The sequence below is a fragment of the Pagrus pagrus genome (genome assembly GCF_965226575.1).
Source record: "Pagrus pagrus genome assembly, chromosome: 8".
Lineage (NCBI taxonomy): Eukaryota > Metazoa > Chordata > Actinopteri > Spariformes > Sparidae > Pagrus > Pagrus pagrus.
In genome coordinates this window covers 15153779-15171022 of record NC_140192.1, presented here as the reverse complement: position 1 = coordinate 15171022, position 17244 = coordinate 15153779, and the positions used below count along the sequence as shown (strand labels likewise).

Sequence of the window (17244 nt, the reverse complement as noted above, 5' to 3'; positions counted from 1 at the left end):
CCACTAAATGCCTAGTGACAGAGCAGGTTAATGCCTTCCTTTGTGCTAACGTGTAGTAGAAGCAGGCTGGGTTTCAGAAAACTTTGAAAAATAACTGTTGACAACACAGCAATTATTAATCTGTACTGCCGTGATAGCAAGGTTGGATAAGAATAAAAGCTAATGTTTAAAGAATTTCAAAGGTTTTGGCTTCATCGATCTATCAGCTAAGTGAAATGAGAAGAAGCAGGAACACAAAGCAACTTGGCTTGTGATCCACCTCCACTTCATCCCTTCGTGGCTTCACCCCAGTCCTCCATCCTTTCCTTGTTAGAGCTGCAAACAGAGACTTCCTCTTGATAGTAATCGGGGATGAATAGACTTCATATGTCAGATTTGGAGGCTCATGTAACAAACGGCTGGGTCACAGCTGGACTCCTTCATTAGGCAAACATATAAGTTTCATAACTTGGTTATCCAGTGCAGAGCAGTTAACAAGTGTTTCTTATTACGCTTTATTTGTAAACATACTACCATACGCCTCCTAATTTCAAACAAAAAGCCCTACCTGCTGATCTTTTTTCTATGGCATTACTGCAGCGACTAATCAGACATAAAGTTGAGAAAGTATCTCTCCTAGTCAGTGTGCAAGTGTCGCAAAAACAGTTTCTTCACAACTACAGCTGGCTTTGTCAAGTTCCAGGACCCCCCTGACTCTTACCTTTCCCCCATTAGACACTACACGTTACATAACGTAGAGGTCCGACATGTGAGGTGACTTAGACTTAGACTTTATTATCCTAAGGGGAAATTCTGTTTTCACAGCACCGAATGTCAGACAGACAGTACATACAACAGACAGTATGCATATATAAAACACACCGTAAAAACACAAGGCAACCAAACAGCAATTATAAACCACACTTGGGTCAGTTCATCCAGGCCTGTTATTCAGGATCAGGCTGTTCCCAAAGCGAGCCCTTCTGCACCGCAGTTCTCTGCACCTCCGCCATGAAGGCAGTGGGGTAAAGGTGTGGAGACATTTCCGTACATCTTGGGCATTATTGTCTCTGTACATAGCAAATTACCTTTATACGTCATACTGTCAACTTTTGCACATATGTTGGTCAATATTTTGCGTATTCTTGCACAAAACTGCTGAGCTTCTTCTTCACAAAAAAATAGATATTTTTGATTTATTTTAGATTTTTATTTCTATTTTCTATGTATGTTTCATGACTTTTGCAGTTTTTGCTTTTCCTCTTCTTTATTTTTATTGTTATGCAGGAAAATAACATACAATACAATTCCTTCTATGTAAAAATCCACTTGGCAATTACCTGATTCTGATTCTGGGTGTGTCTGGAGATAAATATAGTCTCACTGACACATACACACACATTCACATGCATGTGTAGATAAACATGATCTTACAGCTTGAGGTAGAGCTTCACCTGCACACATACATGTTGACAACACACATACATACACACACACACACACACACACACACACACACACACACACACACAAAGCTGGGCCTTTCTAGCTATGTGACAATGATCACACTTGCTCCAACATTCTCATTACAAAAATCAGAGCTAACAACTGTCAACATGACCTGGGGTGCTCAGTGGCAGGTGTTGCATGAGCTGTTACCTACGCCATTCAAATGTGACCTCTAGCCATGTAAACAACACTAAATACAGACCGAGCAGGAGACGCCCTGACGGATCTCGCCTCCTCCACTTATATGAATCATTGCAGAATGATGTGTAGGCTGAACAATCAGAGGACTGTAGTCGATGAAAACGGCGTGCCGCTGAACAACAAAAGCCACCGCATCAAGTTTGACTTCTTCTCTGAGTCACTTAAATGAACTACTGTTGAATTGGCCTCTGTCAGGAAAGATGACTGTAAGTCACTTCCATCAAAAGTGGATCTCTGTTTGAATATCTCCCATCACTTTAATCCCCACCTCTTTGAGATGGATTATAACCTGCTGCAGTACTTGTTAATTTGTGTTTTTTTTTCCCACTTTAGACTTTAGACAGGGGTGTGCTGTATTGTGATGATCAATGTTACTATGACGGGAGTGTTGGAGAGGAGGGGTTTGGATAGAAAGAGCTTGGAGTGTTTTTGATCTACAAACAGGTCCAAAGGAAACTTGAGAACTAGAAGGTGATGGAGTTTGCTAGCTTGGCTGCGCCTTGTCACGGTCTTCTGCAAAACAATAGCCCTGGTTGAGTATCAGATGCATACCAATAGCCGGATCTCCCCACCTTGATGCTATAGTAATATTAATAGAGTTCCTTGTGCAGAGGAGAGGAAAGTGATTAAAGGAAAGGTGACAGCTGCCGGAGAGGGATAGAGCGATTTTCACAGGAAAAGGTGACGTGGGTTGCAAGACAAAGCCTCACTCAATTTACTTTCAGTGGTTCTCTTATTGGATTCCTCGGAGATAGAGCAGTGGAGAGCCAGGAGAGAGACACAAGTGGTTGGTAAATGCACGTTGTGTTTAAGAAGCAGTTGTTGAAATGCCAAACAAGAGCTGCTCAAGACTTTTAGACCGGTCACGTTGCTCACACATCACTGTGGGCCATTTCTGTCAATGTACAAAGGTCTCTGCAGGGGAAGGTCCACTAAACAGGGTTTCTCACCTCTCTGTTGTGCTTTAATGACCACTTCCTGTCGCTTTCCTCATTTCCTATTCTTTCTGTCATTATGAGTTGCCTCTCACTCTGATGACATAGAAGTGCTTGCTTGCGCGTCTCAAAGTTAAGTCGAGTTGTTGAAAGTTGAGGGTGATGAGAACTCTCTGTTGTTTTGCGACCAGTTTGCTTATGTCGCTGTAGCTAGCTAGCTAACGTAACATTGTTAGTGCTGATTTCTGCACGACAGCCCTGTAATTTTTGATTTATTTCAGTGTTGCATTTCCTCCCTTTGATGCCATACGACGGCCGAGTTTTAACTGGGTATTGCTCCTCTAATATTAATGCAGACTGGCAGGGTGGGAGCACAGATTGCTAATGTTATCCTGTAAGGCACAGCTAGTGTCCAGCTAATGAAGCTGTGTGCTTTTTTATTTGATGACTTGGTTGATAGCATGAAGCTGGGAACGAGTTGTCCATGCTTTTATATCTCCTTCAGATAAATGGCAAGTGGCTTTGTGATAATACCAGGATTACCAGAGTAAGAGAAACAATATCACCACAGAAGACAAGATATTGGAAATGTCTCACGTCTATTTATAGAAACACCATCAACGTCAACTGATGATGTATGAGGGTCTTGAAGGGTTGTCCCATTTCATAGAGGGAGATTTCAACCACTACCCCCTGTAACTCTGTTCTGAGGGGCACTCGAGAACAAGAGTATGACAAAAATATGATTGCGCCAAGGCCTAAACACCGACGATTCCAGGATGCTTGTATCTTGTGTCTTGTATGAAATATATCCACTTTTTTATAACCATTAGTTTCAAGTAACATCTAGTTTAAAATCAAAAGCAATTCAAAATTTGGAACATCAGAGGTGGGGAGCAAATCTGAAAAATGTTGGGAACCACTGATACTGAGCATTGATTTCCTAAAAGGCCTGCACACTGCACCTTTAATTGACTAGACTCCTGTTCATGAGGGATGGAACTGGAAAATCAAATGACAGAACATGTAATTAAAAACATACTTTATGACTCGTTTGATGATGACATAAACTGTTTTTACAGATACACACACAAACACACACACACACACATACCTGGCCTCAGGGTCCAGACCACATAAAGGATAGCTGTTGAAGCTGAGTCTAATTTCTTTCGACACATTTATCTTCCAGATAAAGGAAGCTGCTGCTGCTGCTACTGCTGCTGCTGTGTAGACTTTATGTTCATAAACTCCTCCAGAAGTGTCTGGGCGTGAGTCTCTGACAATGGATGGAATCTAAAAGCAGGTTTGGAGACGAGAAATGTTTTCGTTGGCTACTACCTGGCTTTGTGTTTTGTGTTTTTTGAGTGTGTTTACGCAACCGAGTCCTGTTAAGTTTGTACATGGAACATTTGATGTCTGAAGTTCGCTGGTTTGACACATGGTCCAAATTCCAAGAATACTTTCACCCATCACATGAAGTCAGACAGGGTGAGATACATGCATCAGATGAAGACGATTGCTTGGTACAGAGACACACGCTCCTACCAGGGCGAACAAAATCAACAGAATTATTTTAAGATGATATCAGCTCTGTCAGAAAGAATCTCATCTCTATCTTAAGAAATGCTTTGTTTGATAAGAGTGTAGCTCAGGGGTGTATGGTCGTGGTGGGGTTATGAAAACAGACTTGGATTTCTGATTGGTATCATCTGTTTGCAATTTCTTTTGGAGATAAACACTGGAAAAGAGACTGAACGATGATGAGCTCAGCTATTTTAATACTCCAAGTTCTTAAGTGCAAATTGTAGGAAATGTGCGTAGAAAATAACCAATTTTATCTCTCTGCAGATGATACAGACAGCTGATATACACGGCCATCTTTGAGATGTATACAAAACACCTTTTACTCTTTTCTATCACTTTCAACTTGTTCAGTCCAACCCCATGATGTCCGTCATGTGTTAGTCCCCTGTCGCTCCCCAAAGAGTTACTATTTGATCAATGCAGAGGGGGTTCAGTGGAATAATGAGATGGCTTTGGGGTTTTGCCCGCAAAAAACAGAAAAGGTGAATGTTAACACTGATTGACTGCCAGTCCTCCGCACACTCCCAGTACAATTATATTCTGGGCAGCTTGTCGCACTGATGCCGAAGGCGTCGGTATGCAGCGGTTTGACGCCAGTGCTCCTTCATCCAAAGCCTGGCTGTGTGTAGCGAAACTGATTGGTTTAGAAACTTCAGGGAATATTTGTACATGTGGGTGTGTATTTCACTGTGCTTCTTCATGCATGTGTGTGTTTGTTTTTGATGTTCCGAGACTGATGACATTTAAAAGGAGCAGCACCTGCAGTGCCTACCTGACAAACACCTACCATACTTGACATATGTTTGTGTATTCATGCGTAAGAGGACGATGAAACTTTGATGATTATCTTCCTCGGGAACGTCGGTATGCTTGTCAGCCTTAAAAAGAAATAACTCCTGGCTCAGTATACTGTATGAATAGTCAAATAGATTGGAAAATGGTTCACTGAACTTGCCAAGGCCCCGAGAAAAGTTTCAGTTGTTCAAATTTGATCACAATATTACCTAAGCGAGTGCAAACAATGTGAAGCCAACTGCTGGGAAAATTTGGAAAATGGAAGCTGTGTCAGTCCATCCACTTTTGTGCTGATGATCTGTGTTTGGAGCCAATTTATCTTTTTTGTTTGTTTGATCACCTTGGTAATCATAAATACTGATTCAGACATTTGCTGATATACTGGCAGAACACAATGGGCTTTTGTTGGATGGCCGAGCTTGACCTGCATCTAAAATCTACTCTCAGAACATTTTTCTCTATATTTATGTAAAATAGACTCATAGGCCAATCACAGTTGCACTGAACAGGAAATGTTATGGTTATTTAATGTAGAATTGAGTGATGTGGATTATAGTCACGTTACATTTTACTTTATTTATAGCGATATGGATATACTGTTGCAGAACATTATCTGGAAAAATGAATTATGGATGAAATAAATGCCCAGGAATGTAATGTTTTTGCCAAATAAGCAAAATAAATATCTGACCAATGAACGTACTGAACACATTGTAGCAGAAATCATATGGAAATCCAGTTCAATCATAAAGCCAGATATATTAAAGGGAGAGCTACCTTGGCTCTAGCCTGGTTCCTGACCTCTTGATCGCTTCACACATCTCAGATTTGGTCAGCGTTTCAAATAGTTTACATAAATTTACATACTGTAAAGGTGTATGTAGCATTTTGTTCATCATCCAATGCTGGTAAAAATGTAATGGTTAAAGTTGGCTCACTATGTAACAAATGGGTGAGGATAAAAAAAGAGTGCTGTAACAGATTATATGTGGTTATTGGTCACTTAACACGACGGACGGGAAACTGGCTTGGCCCTAGCAAGTTTCAGCTTGAGTTGTACAGCAACTTAAAGAGACATAGGGTGTTTAAGTGGTTGTTATCTGCAGCCTTACTGCTAGATGTCACTAAATCCTACACACTGAACCTTTAATAATAAATCCAGCTTAATTGGTATGAGAAATAACAGTTGTCTAGCAAGTTTTTTGTTCCATAATCCTTTATTTACCCAGATAAAACAGTTTGAACATGCTTATCAACCACACCCAGCTATACATGCTCAAACTGTTACACCCATCCTTACCCAGGAGCTTCAACCATGGCCCTCTACTGTTGGCTACTGAGCAATTGATGTCTTACTCAAAATAACTGTGACTGTTGATTGATCTTTCCTCTCAAGTTTCTTTCCTCCTGCTTTTTCTTCTAACATCAATGCTTCCCCGTTTGCCTTATGGCTTTGTATTGATCCAAACATTAAAAGCTGCGGATGGATGGATGGATTATTAAGGGGAATCGATGGCTGATAGCAGTGACTAATTCTGTGTTGGTACGATTTTCACAGATGACATCGTGGGGTTTGTGCTTGGCGCTGCTGGTTCCCTCTCAGCACTGGTCACAATGGTTGTAATGATCAATCTGCACAACAGGAAACAAGAAAGGTGGGTTCACACATGATTCACCTCAAGGAAAAATCAATTCCTCTATTCCACTGGTGCAACAACATGTGATATAGCAAACAAGAAATATAAAAAAAGCAAACACTAAATCACTGTTTGCAGCAGTTTACGTTGTCTTTTACACTTAATTGCTGCTGCAGATTTATAGTTAGTTTTTATTAACCATCCAACACTGTAAATATAATTTTACCACCTACGATTTAATATTGTTTTACATACCCCACAAGCTCTTTTAGGCTGAATTGTTTTTCATGTTCTTGTGAAGCTGAGGCTTTGATGTAGGTGTCCAACTAGCCATGTCCCCCAACAGATTGGTGGTATCATACTTGTGATACTGGCTGTGTCCAAATTCAGGGGCTGCAGCCCACGAAGTGCGCATTTGAAGGCCAATTACGTCACAATGCTGCGCGAAGGCTGTCCAAATTCGAGGGCTGCTTCAAATGCAGCCCACAAATGCAGCCTGGCCTTCCCTCTGTTTGGAGGACGCATCGCTACTATCCTTCGCGGCCCGCTATATCCCAAGATCCTTTGCGCACCGCTGTTCAGTCCCGAAACAGAGGAGGAAGCAAGAGAAAATGGCGACATCAAGTGGCGCAGACATGGCATTTAAATTTAAGTAATGGGTTTATACTCTGTTTTTAGTCATGTAAACATCCAACGCCAGATATGTTAAACTTCAAAACCTCCAAATTTCAACTTTCAGTTAAAATACGTGACGCTGGTGATGCTATGGTAAATATAGTTGTTATTCACTAATGGGTTAATGTTTATTTTGTAATGTTAATGATTCAATTTAGATATGACACATTTTATTGTTAATTTTTATACACACACAAATAAATGTACACGTTTGATAGATTTGAACCAAAACAGACTTTAATGCATCTCTTGGTGAGGCAACCAGGAAATACTCCGAAGGCTAGACCGTCCCATTTAACAACGGTGGACGAGGCTATCAAAGACCGGTCCGAAGGACCCGGCCCTCGTGGACCGCGAAGGCTAGGCCACTGAAGGCTGCAGCCCCTGAATTTGGACACAGCCAGTGTTTCAGGTGATATTATAGCCTCACAAAACTGATAATATTTTACTATTTCACTGCATCTCATTGTAGGATTAAAGTTATAATCCTTAACATTTCAGTTCGGGTTGATTTGGCATCTGATGTGGTGTAATACTACAAACCCCAGAGTCATGGAGGAAGCAATCTCTCCTTGAGCAGCTACTTTGTTGGGAGAACAACAGAGGAGCAACTGGTGTATCTGTTGACAGCACAGCCAAACAAACTTTCGTTGTTTTCACAGAGAAGACAGTCAATAATCGCTCTGTTGCCATCATGCCACGTGCCACTGTGATCTGATTTCATGCAGCTCTAAGAACTCGTCGTGGCTGGTCCTTCTTGTTGAAGATGACGGTTGTGTTGTTTTGCAAAAATGCATTTTTTTAAAAGAAAACAATTAGGGCATACATTACGTTTTAAAGATGCACAGATTTTCAGTTCCAATAGAAATCCCAATACCCAAGTTTGAGTATCTGCCAATACACATACAACTCCCCCCCCCCCCCTCAAAATGTTGGCTTTACACACACTACAAGTTTCTGTCTTGGTTTTCTGTAGTTCAAGAATGAAATATCTCCAAACTAGAGGCATTTTGTGTTAGCAAAACTGTTCAGGATGAGGTTCAGGTTGCTTTATTTGTACCCATTGGTAGATTTGGTTGCAGTAGCAGAAGATAAGCATCCTTCTTTACACACACTTTATAAACAACACGACAATAAACAAACATGGTAAAACATGATAAAACTACTCAAGGCTCAACTAATCAGGACTAAAGAAAGAAACTACAATAAAAAAACACCAAATGAAATAAATAACCACTTCAATAAATTGATTTCAGTAGAGAGACAAATAATTACAATTATTATATATGTACAGAGTGTTACTTGTGAATTCCTTATATGTGAGTGTGTGTGTGAAGGAAATATAAATACTGCAGGAATGCAGACTTTGCCACTAACAAGGAAAGCTACAATACAGACTTATGTTATTACAGAAGGTAAATGCGATAAATGGCTTTTACAAAAAAAATGCCATATGCAATATATATTTATAAAAATGGGGTTTGAATTTATGAATATCTTAGGCATTATAGCACTAAAATGAAATTAAAACTGATCTTAGAAACAAACTGAAAACCTCTGGCTAGCTCCCTCTCTCAAGAAAGCATCTCCACTGGTCAAACACTGACTTATGACACCAATACTGGCTTGTTTTTGATTGGTAGGCCTCCAGCCAATACAGCCGCCCATATATATTTTCTTCTGTCTTTGAATAGATAGATTATATGTTGGAAACAGGAGGCACTTATCTTTTGAAAATCGGTACATAGCTAGAGGTCTTCTTCCCCTCCCATTTCCTCCCAATAGACAAAACCTTTTTGCCTCGCCAACAAAGCCACATAACACAAAGGCAATGAATCCCACCTGCCTGTTTGATATCCAACATGTCCCAGCCTCCTCACTGTTACTCATAAATTTTCTTTCTGATCTGATCAAACCAAATAAACCCATATACCCTGTGGGATCATACTTATGACTGCAGTCCAGAAAAACGAGAGGCTAACAGCAGCGCTAGCTCCTGGGCGTATAGACGCAAATTAAAGGCTTGTTTTATGGGCTCATAGACTTCATTCGGGCTTTCCCCCACCATAACTCCAGCAGGGGAAGAAAAAAGATGGATGTCAGGAGTCAAAAGCCACCTCCCACTCCCAGCAGCACTTAGGGCAGGTGGGCCATGAAACTGCTATGTTGTGAGGGCAAGGAGCGAGCACACCTGCCCTCTCTTAAAGCCTTGATCAAGTGAGGCCAGGTGTAAAAAGAGATGAAGGGTGTCAAAAGGTCTGCAGATTTGCGGGAGGTGATCTCACACACACACACACACGATATGCTGGTACAGATGTTAATGTAGGACACACACACACACACACACACACAGTCGCGACACATACTGCGCACACAGTAGCCTAAAAGTGTCAAGAGAAATCTTATACATTCCTTGAGTGTTAGTGGCCACACTGACATGCATATATACACGCATACACACTCCCCTACCAACAAGTGCGGACACATTGATTCATCTCAACATCAGAAGCATGGCAGGATGGAAGTAGCGGGGGTCTTACTGTATTTCATATCATGTCTGGGATGCATGTCTGGCGGAAAGAAGCAGTGATACTACACAACACTGTGTGTGTGTATGTGTGTGTGACAGGTAGATAGTGAAGGCCTCCTGCGCCTCAGTTCCCTGTGTCTCAGACTCAGACTTGCATGGGTACTTTCCACATCTAGGGTTACTCAGCAGGTTTCAACAGGTCTGCTGGCAGCTCACCACAGGAGTAAGAAAGTCATTACACCATAAGATGTGAGTCAGTTTGTGTGTGTGTGTGTGTGTGTGTGTGTGTGTGTGTGTGTGTGTGTGTGTGTGTGTGTGTGTATGTGTGTGCTTACCATCATGTCTACTCCACTTCTGCTATATGACATCAAAAAAGGTAGAGCGGGGCTTTGTCTGAACCTGGCAAGGGGTTCAAAATGGATGGAAGGAGTGGGAGAGGGAGCAGTTTTAGCAAAGTGGGGTAAACTGTCTCAACATCGAATGTCAGGAAACTCTAGTAACGTCTCTCACTTGTGTATCCGAAAAGAAATCTGATAGGACAATTCAGAATTAGAAAAATATCATCATCAGTCAATAAGTATTGAAGTATAAGTGCTGAGATTGGGAAGTCCTTTTGCCAAAAACTCGACTCATTGTTTGTGATCTCCCTTTTTAGCATTAAAGCTCAGTGTTTTTAGATGTTCACTTTGCATTTTCTCTTCAGTTATTGAAGGTGCCATTCTATGTCAACTCACCCAGTCCATGTCATTGAATTCATGAAAAAAATGTGTCAAAACTTATATTACATTTATGGGACCTTGCAAAATCCTATAGCTGCAATCCAAATCCTTTTTAAATGTAATGTAATCATTTTTCTCATTTTTGTTTGTGAGTTCGTCACACCAATTGCCTATTTTTCACTGGATTGAGTTGAAATTGTTCCTGAACATCCAAGAAACCAAAAGGACACTTGGCAACATGTATTCATTTAACTGGATGTTGCATAATGACAACAGTAATCAAATTAAAAACAATAAAGCTTTCTTTTTCAAGTAAATTCAAGTCCATGACAGGAACTGGGAAACGTTCTAAATGGTAGTTGAGCTGATAAGGAATGATCCGCAGGCAAAAGCCCTATTTGGAAGTGATTGCAAGTACCAGTAATGCTTTAACTGTAATTTGGATGTTGATTAGGCTGCTTTTAGAGTGAAAATTGGACTGATCTGCAATAAACAAAAGAATACAAAGTGTCTCTCTGGGCTGGTTTTAGATCATTTAGGAGAGGTGTGTTTGCAGATGAACAGTAGGTTGGTAATTATAGGACTCCGGACAGGATTAAAATCAGTGACCAGCACAGTAATATTTAAATCACCCCACCTCCCTTTGAGAAATAAATGGGGATTAAAGGATGATTTTGCCTTTTTTCAAGTCTGCCTTGACACAAGACTGAAGTATAATTTACACAGTCGTTTTTCTGTGTAAAAATGTCTTTTAAAGTTTGGCTGAAGCTTCCTGCTGAGCTACAGCGGAGGGATAGTACTGTTCACAAACAAGGAACTTCACTTCAACCCCATTCAGAGGAGAGAAACAATTAAAACAACCGAGAACTCGTTTAATGTACACACTGCACAGATACAGCAAGACATTTTTAATGAGATACAGACTGTATCTGTATCAGACTGTTAAAGTAATGGTTATTAATTTCAGAAAACAACTAAAAAGTTACTAGTTCAGATACCACGGGATGGCTTACATTTGCCCTTCAACATTTATGTCCCTGTTTTGCAAGTGTCCCTAATGAGTGACTAAGTTTTATATGCACTGTTAATAAAACACTATTAATAAGAGCAATAAAGCGCTGTTATTAAGAACCGAGCAGAAAACGATCCCTGCCCTGATGCAAGGTCACCAGACAATTTTCCTGCGGTCAGTTTTGATTAAACAAGTGCTCCCCATTACTTCACTTGTTCAACTCCCATGGAGCAGCAGGGTCTGGATGTTTATTTCCCCCAAATAACTTCGCAAGGTGAGGATGAGCATCTTCAAAATGAGGACAATATCATAGCAGTTTGTGAAGTAACAACAAAATTTAATCTATAAGATTCATGTACAGTACATATGCACATATTGTCTATTTTCTTTCTCTTGACATTTGATTTGATTTGAAATGTAAAATTCATGTCCATGTACACGAATCCTAAAGATTAAATTGCATCAGTATTTCACAGATTTTTGATGTAATTAAAATCACGATCTTTCCCTAACCAACGTGAGTCTGAGTCATGACCGTTTCACTAACTGAAAATATATTTTCCTATCCTCAACCAAAGTGCTTTTGTGGCCTAAACCTAACCACAAATGGGATACAAACCCAGGATTCTGGTGTGAAAGTCCTGGACTTCAGCACAGTCCATAAATGTTGACTTTATTTTTAGTTAAAGACATGTCGTGCTGGCACAAAAGATAGTCCTGCTGAGAGTCGTGAAAACAATGAAAATATCGTGTCCATGTAACCGAATACTGTAGATTATATTTCATGTCTATTTCATTTGAGAGTTGGTGTAAAAACAAATGTATGTTATTGTTATTAATTGGTTGCTTTTCCATGTTAATGCTTAACTTCTAAAGTCGTCTCAGTGACTCTTGTTTCATTTGTATTTTCAGAGAGAAAAAAGAGAAACTGGACCAGACGGTCACCCAAGAACAAACTTGCTAAACCAACCAAAGTCCTGTTGGATTATGGATCACACCACTCCGAAACTGAAAACTATGTGGCCTATGTCAACAAATGTGTTTAGAGCTGAGCGTTTGGAAATCTCATAGTTGTGTGATGATGGTCTTCTCTTGACCTGTTGACCTTATCAGAAAAACCTCAGACGCAAGTCAGGCTTTCAGCGTGTTGTTTGGCCTCATGTTTTTCCTCTTGTTTAGTTTGGAGAACCTCCAGGTCCTGGTAAATGGTGCATGGGGTGAGGATTGAGGGTATTGAAGTTAAGGAAAAATGCCATGATTGTTTTTATATTCCCGTTTTGCTTGACTGGACGTCCGATCTTCGCCAGAGAGAAAATTGTATAAATACTACACAGAGATATCATCGTTACAGTCAACACTCCCTTCTCCTGTTCAGTTTAAAATAGGACCAGATGTGTTCATGCTCATGTCAAATGTGAAGCGAACCTGATCATTTTTTGGTTGAAAGACTTTGAACTCATATGCAGCCTTTGTGTGGGCTCCCAGCCTTCAGTCAAACGAAGGGTTTTGCTGAGTGACTGAGCCAGAAGAATCCACAAATGTAACACGACGTTCACCTTTTTGCACTATATCAACACTTGGTTTCTGAGTTTTCTTTGCACTGTTACAAAATCTGTAATTGAAGGCACTAGTTGATTGGATGTATCTGTAAAAATTTTAAATAAAAATCACATTTTATCTTTTTTAAAACTGGTTGTTGATCTGGTGATGTCTTCTGTGTGTGTGTGTGTGTGTGTGTGTGTGTGTGTGTGTGTGTGTGTGTGTGTGTGTGCGCGCGCGCGCGCTAAGGAATAATAATAATAAAAATCATCCTCAGGCCAGCAGGCAAACATCGTCTGGCACAGCCACATGCCGGACAGACTGTCATCTCATGTTACCCAGCGGTCTTCTCCTCTACTTTGAACCTGTCTCGCTTCTCCTTTTCCAAAACAAAGTCCTTGGGGGTAAAAGGAAACAGAGTGACAGAGTCCTGTGCGGCTGATCCCTGGGAGTGATAGGTGGGGGTCCAGCTGTGGAAGAAGAAGGGTTCTTGTTGGAGCTAATTGAAATAACCTGGTCTGCTTGACGTAGAAGGCTTTGAAGTTTTCTGCTGTTTCCTAACCAGCAGTTGTGCGGTGCTCTATCCATTACCGGCTCCTGCACACGCCGACTTGTTGCTGCTCCGTCACGCCTCGGGGACTCTTGGGACCCTATTGTTTTTCACATAATAACACATTCATGCCCTTTACGAGCATAAATAAGTACACATGAGCCCACGTCACATGTGGTGCTACCTGGTAATGAAACAGGTTCTGATACCCTCACAAAGGAGAAGTAAGCCTCCCTGTGCAACGCTGTCTGAGGTCTTTCCACAGAATCGGCTCGGATTTGACTCACTCACTGTATAATCTCCTAACTGAGTGCAAATTTCCCCGCTTTCATGTGTCAGTCAGTGCTTACAAGAGAGGCAATGGAGCAAGCTGCTGCGTCTGTTTGCAGAGTCAGATGCTGATTAATTGCGTATGGATGAAAGTGGAGGGTTTTTATCTCCATGGGGGCCAGTTGTAACCTCGAATGTTTACGCTCGCTTATCATCCCAACAACCCGGCGTAATTAGTTCAATCTATTTCAAACACAACTAAATGCTAATGCGTTCTGTGGAAGCCTGTTGCTTTCACGTGGGACTTTTCCCATTTCTCAGATCTGCTCTACATCCCTGGATTATGAAGAAAGGCTTCTGAAGTGGCTTTTGGATGAGGCTTTTGTTTTGGGGGTGGTTTTTTTTGTTTCATGTCAACTTCAGCTTTGCAGGTGTGCTTTGTCCCTTACCTCCTAATACCTCACGGCTGAGCAGCACCTTCTGATGTTAACTCCTAATTTTAAGGCGTAGGTTGAAATAAAGATGGATTTCAGGATTAAGGTGTTTGCCCAAACACAGAGTTTTGTGTTTGAGTTTGTCGCTGGCAACGGGAACACTTAATGTTGGGGAGAAGATTTTAGCAAAGTCAGCTAATCCTAAGGTAGATAAAAAACAAGCTTTGCTTTTTTTTTTGCTTCTAGTTTTCTTATACTTTGTTTCTTAATTCTCTTTTTCCAATACGGGACAATTGTAGAAACCAATTGAAGTCAAAATCCTACAAAAACTCTTGCACATACTGTATCAATACACTGCATAAATACACACGTAAATACATTCATATATATGCAATCATTGTGCCAACACAAAGGAAAACAGAAAAAAAATAAAGTAGGTATTTATCTTACATTGTAAAGCAACACTATGTAACTTTTTAACCATAAAATAACAGCTTCAGAATCATGTTGATGGTACAGTGTCTTGTAATAGGGTGAATGGTGTCTCTTGTTTCTGCACTTTGTAGCTTCAGTGAGAGGATTACACAAAAACTATAGAAGAGATTTCCACGAAACTTGGATCGAGGACGGGTCTCGGTGCAGAATAGACCCTGCTAGCATTCGGCGTGGATCCGGATCAAGAGGCGGATCCAGATTATTTTCTCACTTACTTTCACACTGCCAGATCAGGTGTTTTTTGACATTTTTGTCAATTTCTTGGGGAATAACAGAATAATAGATCTTAAAAAAAATATGGCATATTTAGATTGTTGAACACAATGGGACTGTTGGACCTTGGTGGAGGTATGTTCTCTACTGAGTGCCATTCTAGTTTATTAATTGACTCAGATCTTAAAGCAGTGTTACCAATCCTTTTTTTTTTTTTTTTTTTAAGAGGGCGAGTGTTAGCACACTAAGCATGCAGGACTCATGCTGAAGTCCACTGTACAACCCAAAGTTGAACCTCACTTTCAGTGAGGACTCAAACACAAACTGCTCCTGACATTACCACTCAGTATAACTTTATCACTCTCGGGCCAGCTACTAGTGTTCCACCTTCTCAGTTATCAACATCACAGGCTGAGCTTCATCCCCTGAGGCAATGTAATCCACTCAGCGGCCGTTAGGACCCAGGGCTCGTTTTTCATTGGAGTCAGTTCTTTTTATACTGGAGCACGTCATTCTCCCAGGCCACAGAAAAGGCAGATACCTCACTTTACTACACCACAGATGAGCGTAGCAGAGCAAAACAGACCCGGCATGCCCAATCCACCCTTACAGATGTTCGTCCTAGACCATGCCCAACACAGGAAGCCATTAAAGAGCGAATCAATCAGTCGGCGCTGTGGAAACCGAGGGGGACAAACCTCCATGGAAAGCTTGTGGAGGGGCACATTGCCAGGGGAGTGAGATACACTACGCAGCTTGTACCAAATATAAATTCATTGCAGACTCTTGGAAACTTGTGTTTTCATAAACACGAGAACTGGGTGGAAGCGATTTCCCGATTTGGAGTGATTCAAATGCAAAGCAGCGGAGGGCACTGACAAAAGACTAGTGACAGGAGAGAAAATAAATAAAGAATTGTTAGCGTTCGCCTCTTATTTGCCTAGAGGGGAAATATTTTCAAAGCTCATTCTCATCCTGAGGAAATCATTTTAGCGGTGATAATCCTCAAACAACATTCCCCTCTGATTTCTCAACTGAAAAGAATACAAACCATTTTCAAAATCCTTTATGCGCGGATCAACCGTTCTCATGAATAAAGATGTGCATCATTGCACTTTCTTTACAGCGAGCCAAGATGAAGTTGTGCTCTGTCCTGCTTGTTTGTTTCCCTTTGAAGAAGTTCATTCCTTGCAGAAAATTTCCTGTGACCCTGCTTCGCTAGTCTCCATATCTCTTTTTACCAAATTTGACCCCATACTGCAACGCTTCAATCATCTGCTTCAGTCAGATCCCATTTACAGCCACATGTTTTATTGTTGTGTGGTCTTTAATTTACTCAGTAGAGTCGGCAAACACCAACAGATCTTTTAGGATTTGGCATCTCTTGCATTTAGGTTCCTTTTCCATAACTTGAAATGTATTTCTTTTAGTCATTCATTTATTGTGACGTGTCGCTGGCAGACATTAACAACAAAGGGCTGTCTGAGGGAGAATCTTCAATCACTAGATATAATCTGTCGAAGGATGACTTTATCCCCATATACCTTAGGTTTCAGTATGTAAAGCTGTTATTCCTTGACTCTAGATTTATGATAGCACCTGTCTGTTAGCACAACTAAACTGTTCCAGCAGGCATGGGAATTCCCATCAAATCCAGCTCCAGAATCCCCCGGATCATCAAGAACTTTGTTCTTGCCATCAGCGATAAAGCTTTGCAATCCTCCCCAACCATTACGCTTAATGATCTGCTTAACTAGCCGCGCAACGCCAAAGCTAGTTCCAAGAAGAAAGACAACTTCAAAAGGCACATATTCCTCCACGCCTGGTTTGTGTTTTCCCCCTTTTTTCTCTTTATCGCGCACCGTGGAACTTGTCCGATGCACAGATATGATAAAGATGGAATTAAATCCCTGCTCTGTGTACGTGGAGTTTCATCTAAGGATTTGTTTGTGTGTGTCTTTCTGTGTGTGGGTGTGCATACAGTTTGAAGTCCTGTCAGTAGTAGTACACAGACACCACACACATACAGTGTACATATCTTTCAAATGAAACCCTATCAGCTGGTGCTAGCCCAGACTTGCCTCCGTCTCATCTTTTTCTTTTTCTGACATTAGAGCCTTAATTAAGAAGCATCTAAATATTTAGTGATTGCAACATGCAGTGC

General features: G+C 40.9%; 1 protein-coding gene across 2 annotated transcripts in view; it reads left to right on the top strand.

Annotated features, from left to right (window-relative positions):
- susd2 (sushi domain containing 2) overlaps nt 1-13262 on the top strand; it is a 25698-nt gene extending 12436 nt beyond the window's left edge. For both annotated transcript variants that reach the window (XM_084358791.1, XM_084358790.1), the window contains 2 exons: nt 6565-6661; nt 12492-13262. In XM_084358791.1, the coding sequence (XP_084214917.1) occupies nt 6565-6661; nt 12492-12543 (149 nt within the window). In that variant the 3' untranslated portion in view covers nt 12544-13262. The remainder of the gene's footprint in view (nt 1-6564; nt 6662-12491) is intronic.
- Nucleotides 13263-17244: the final 3982 nt, after the last annotated feature.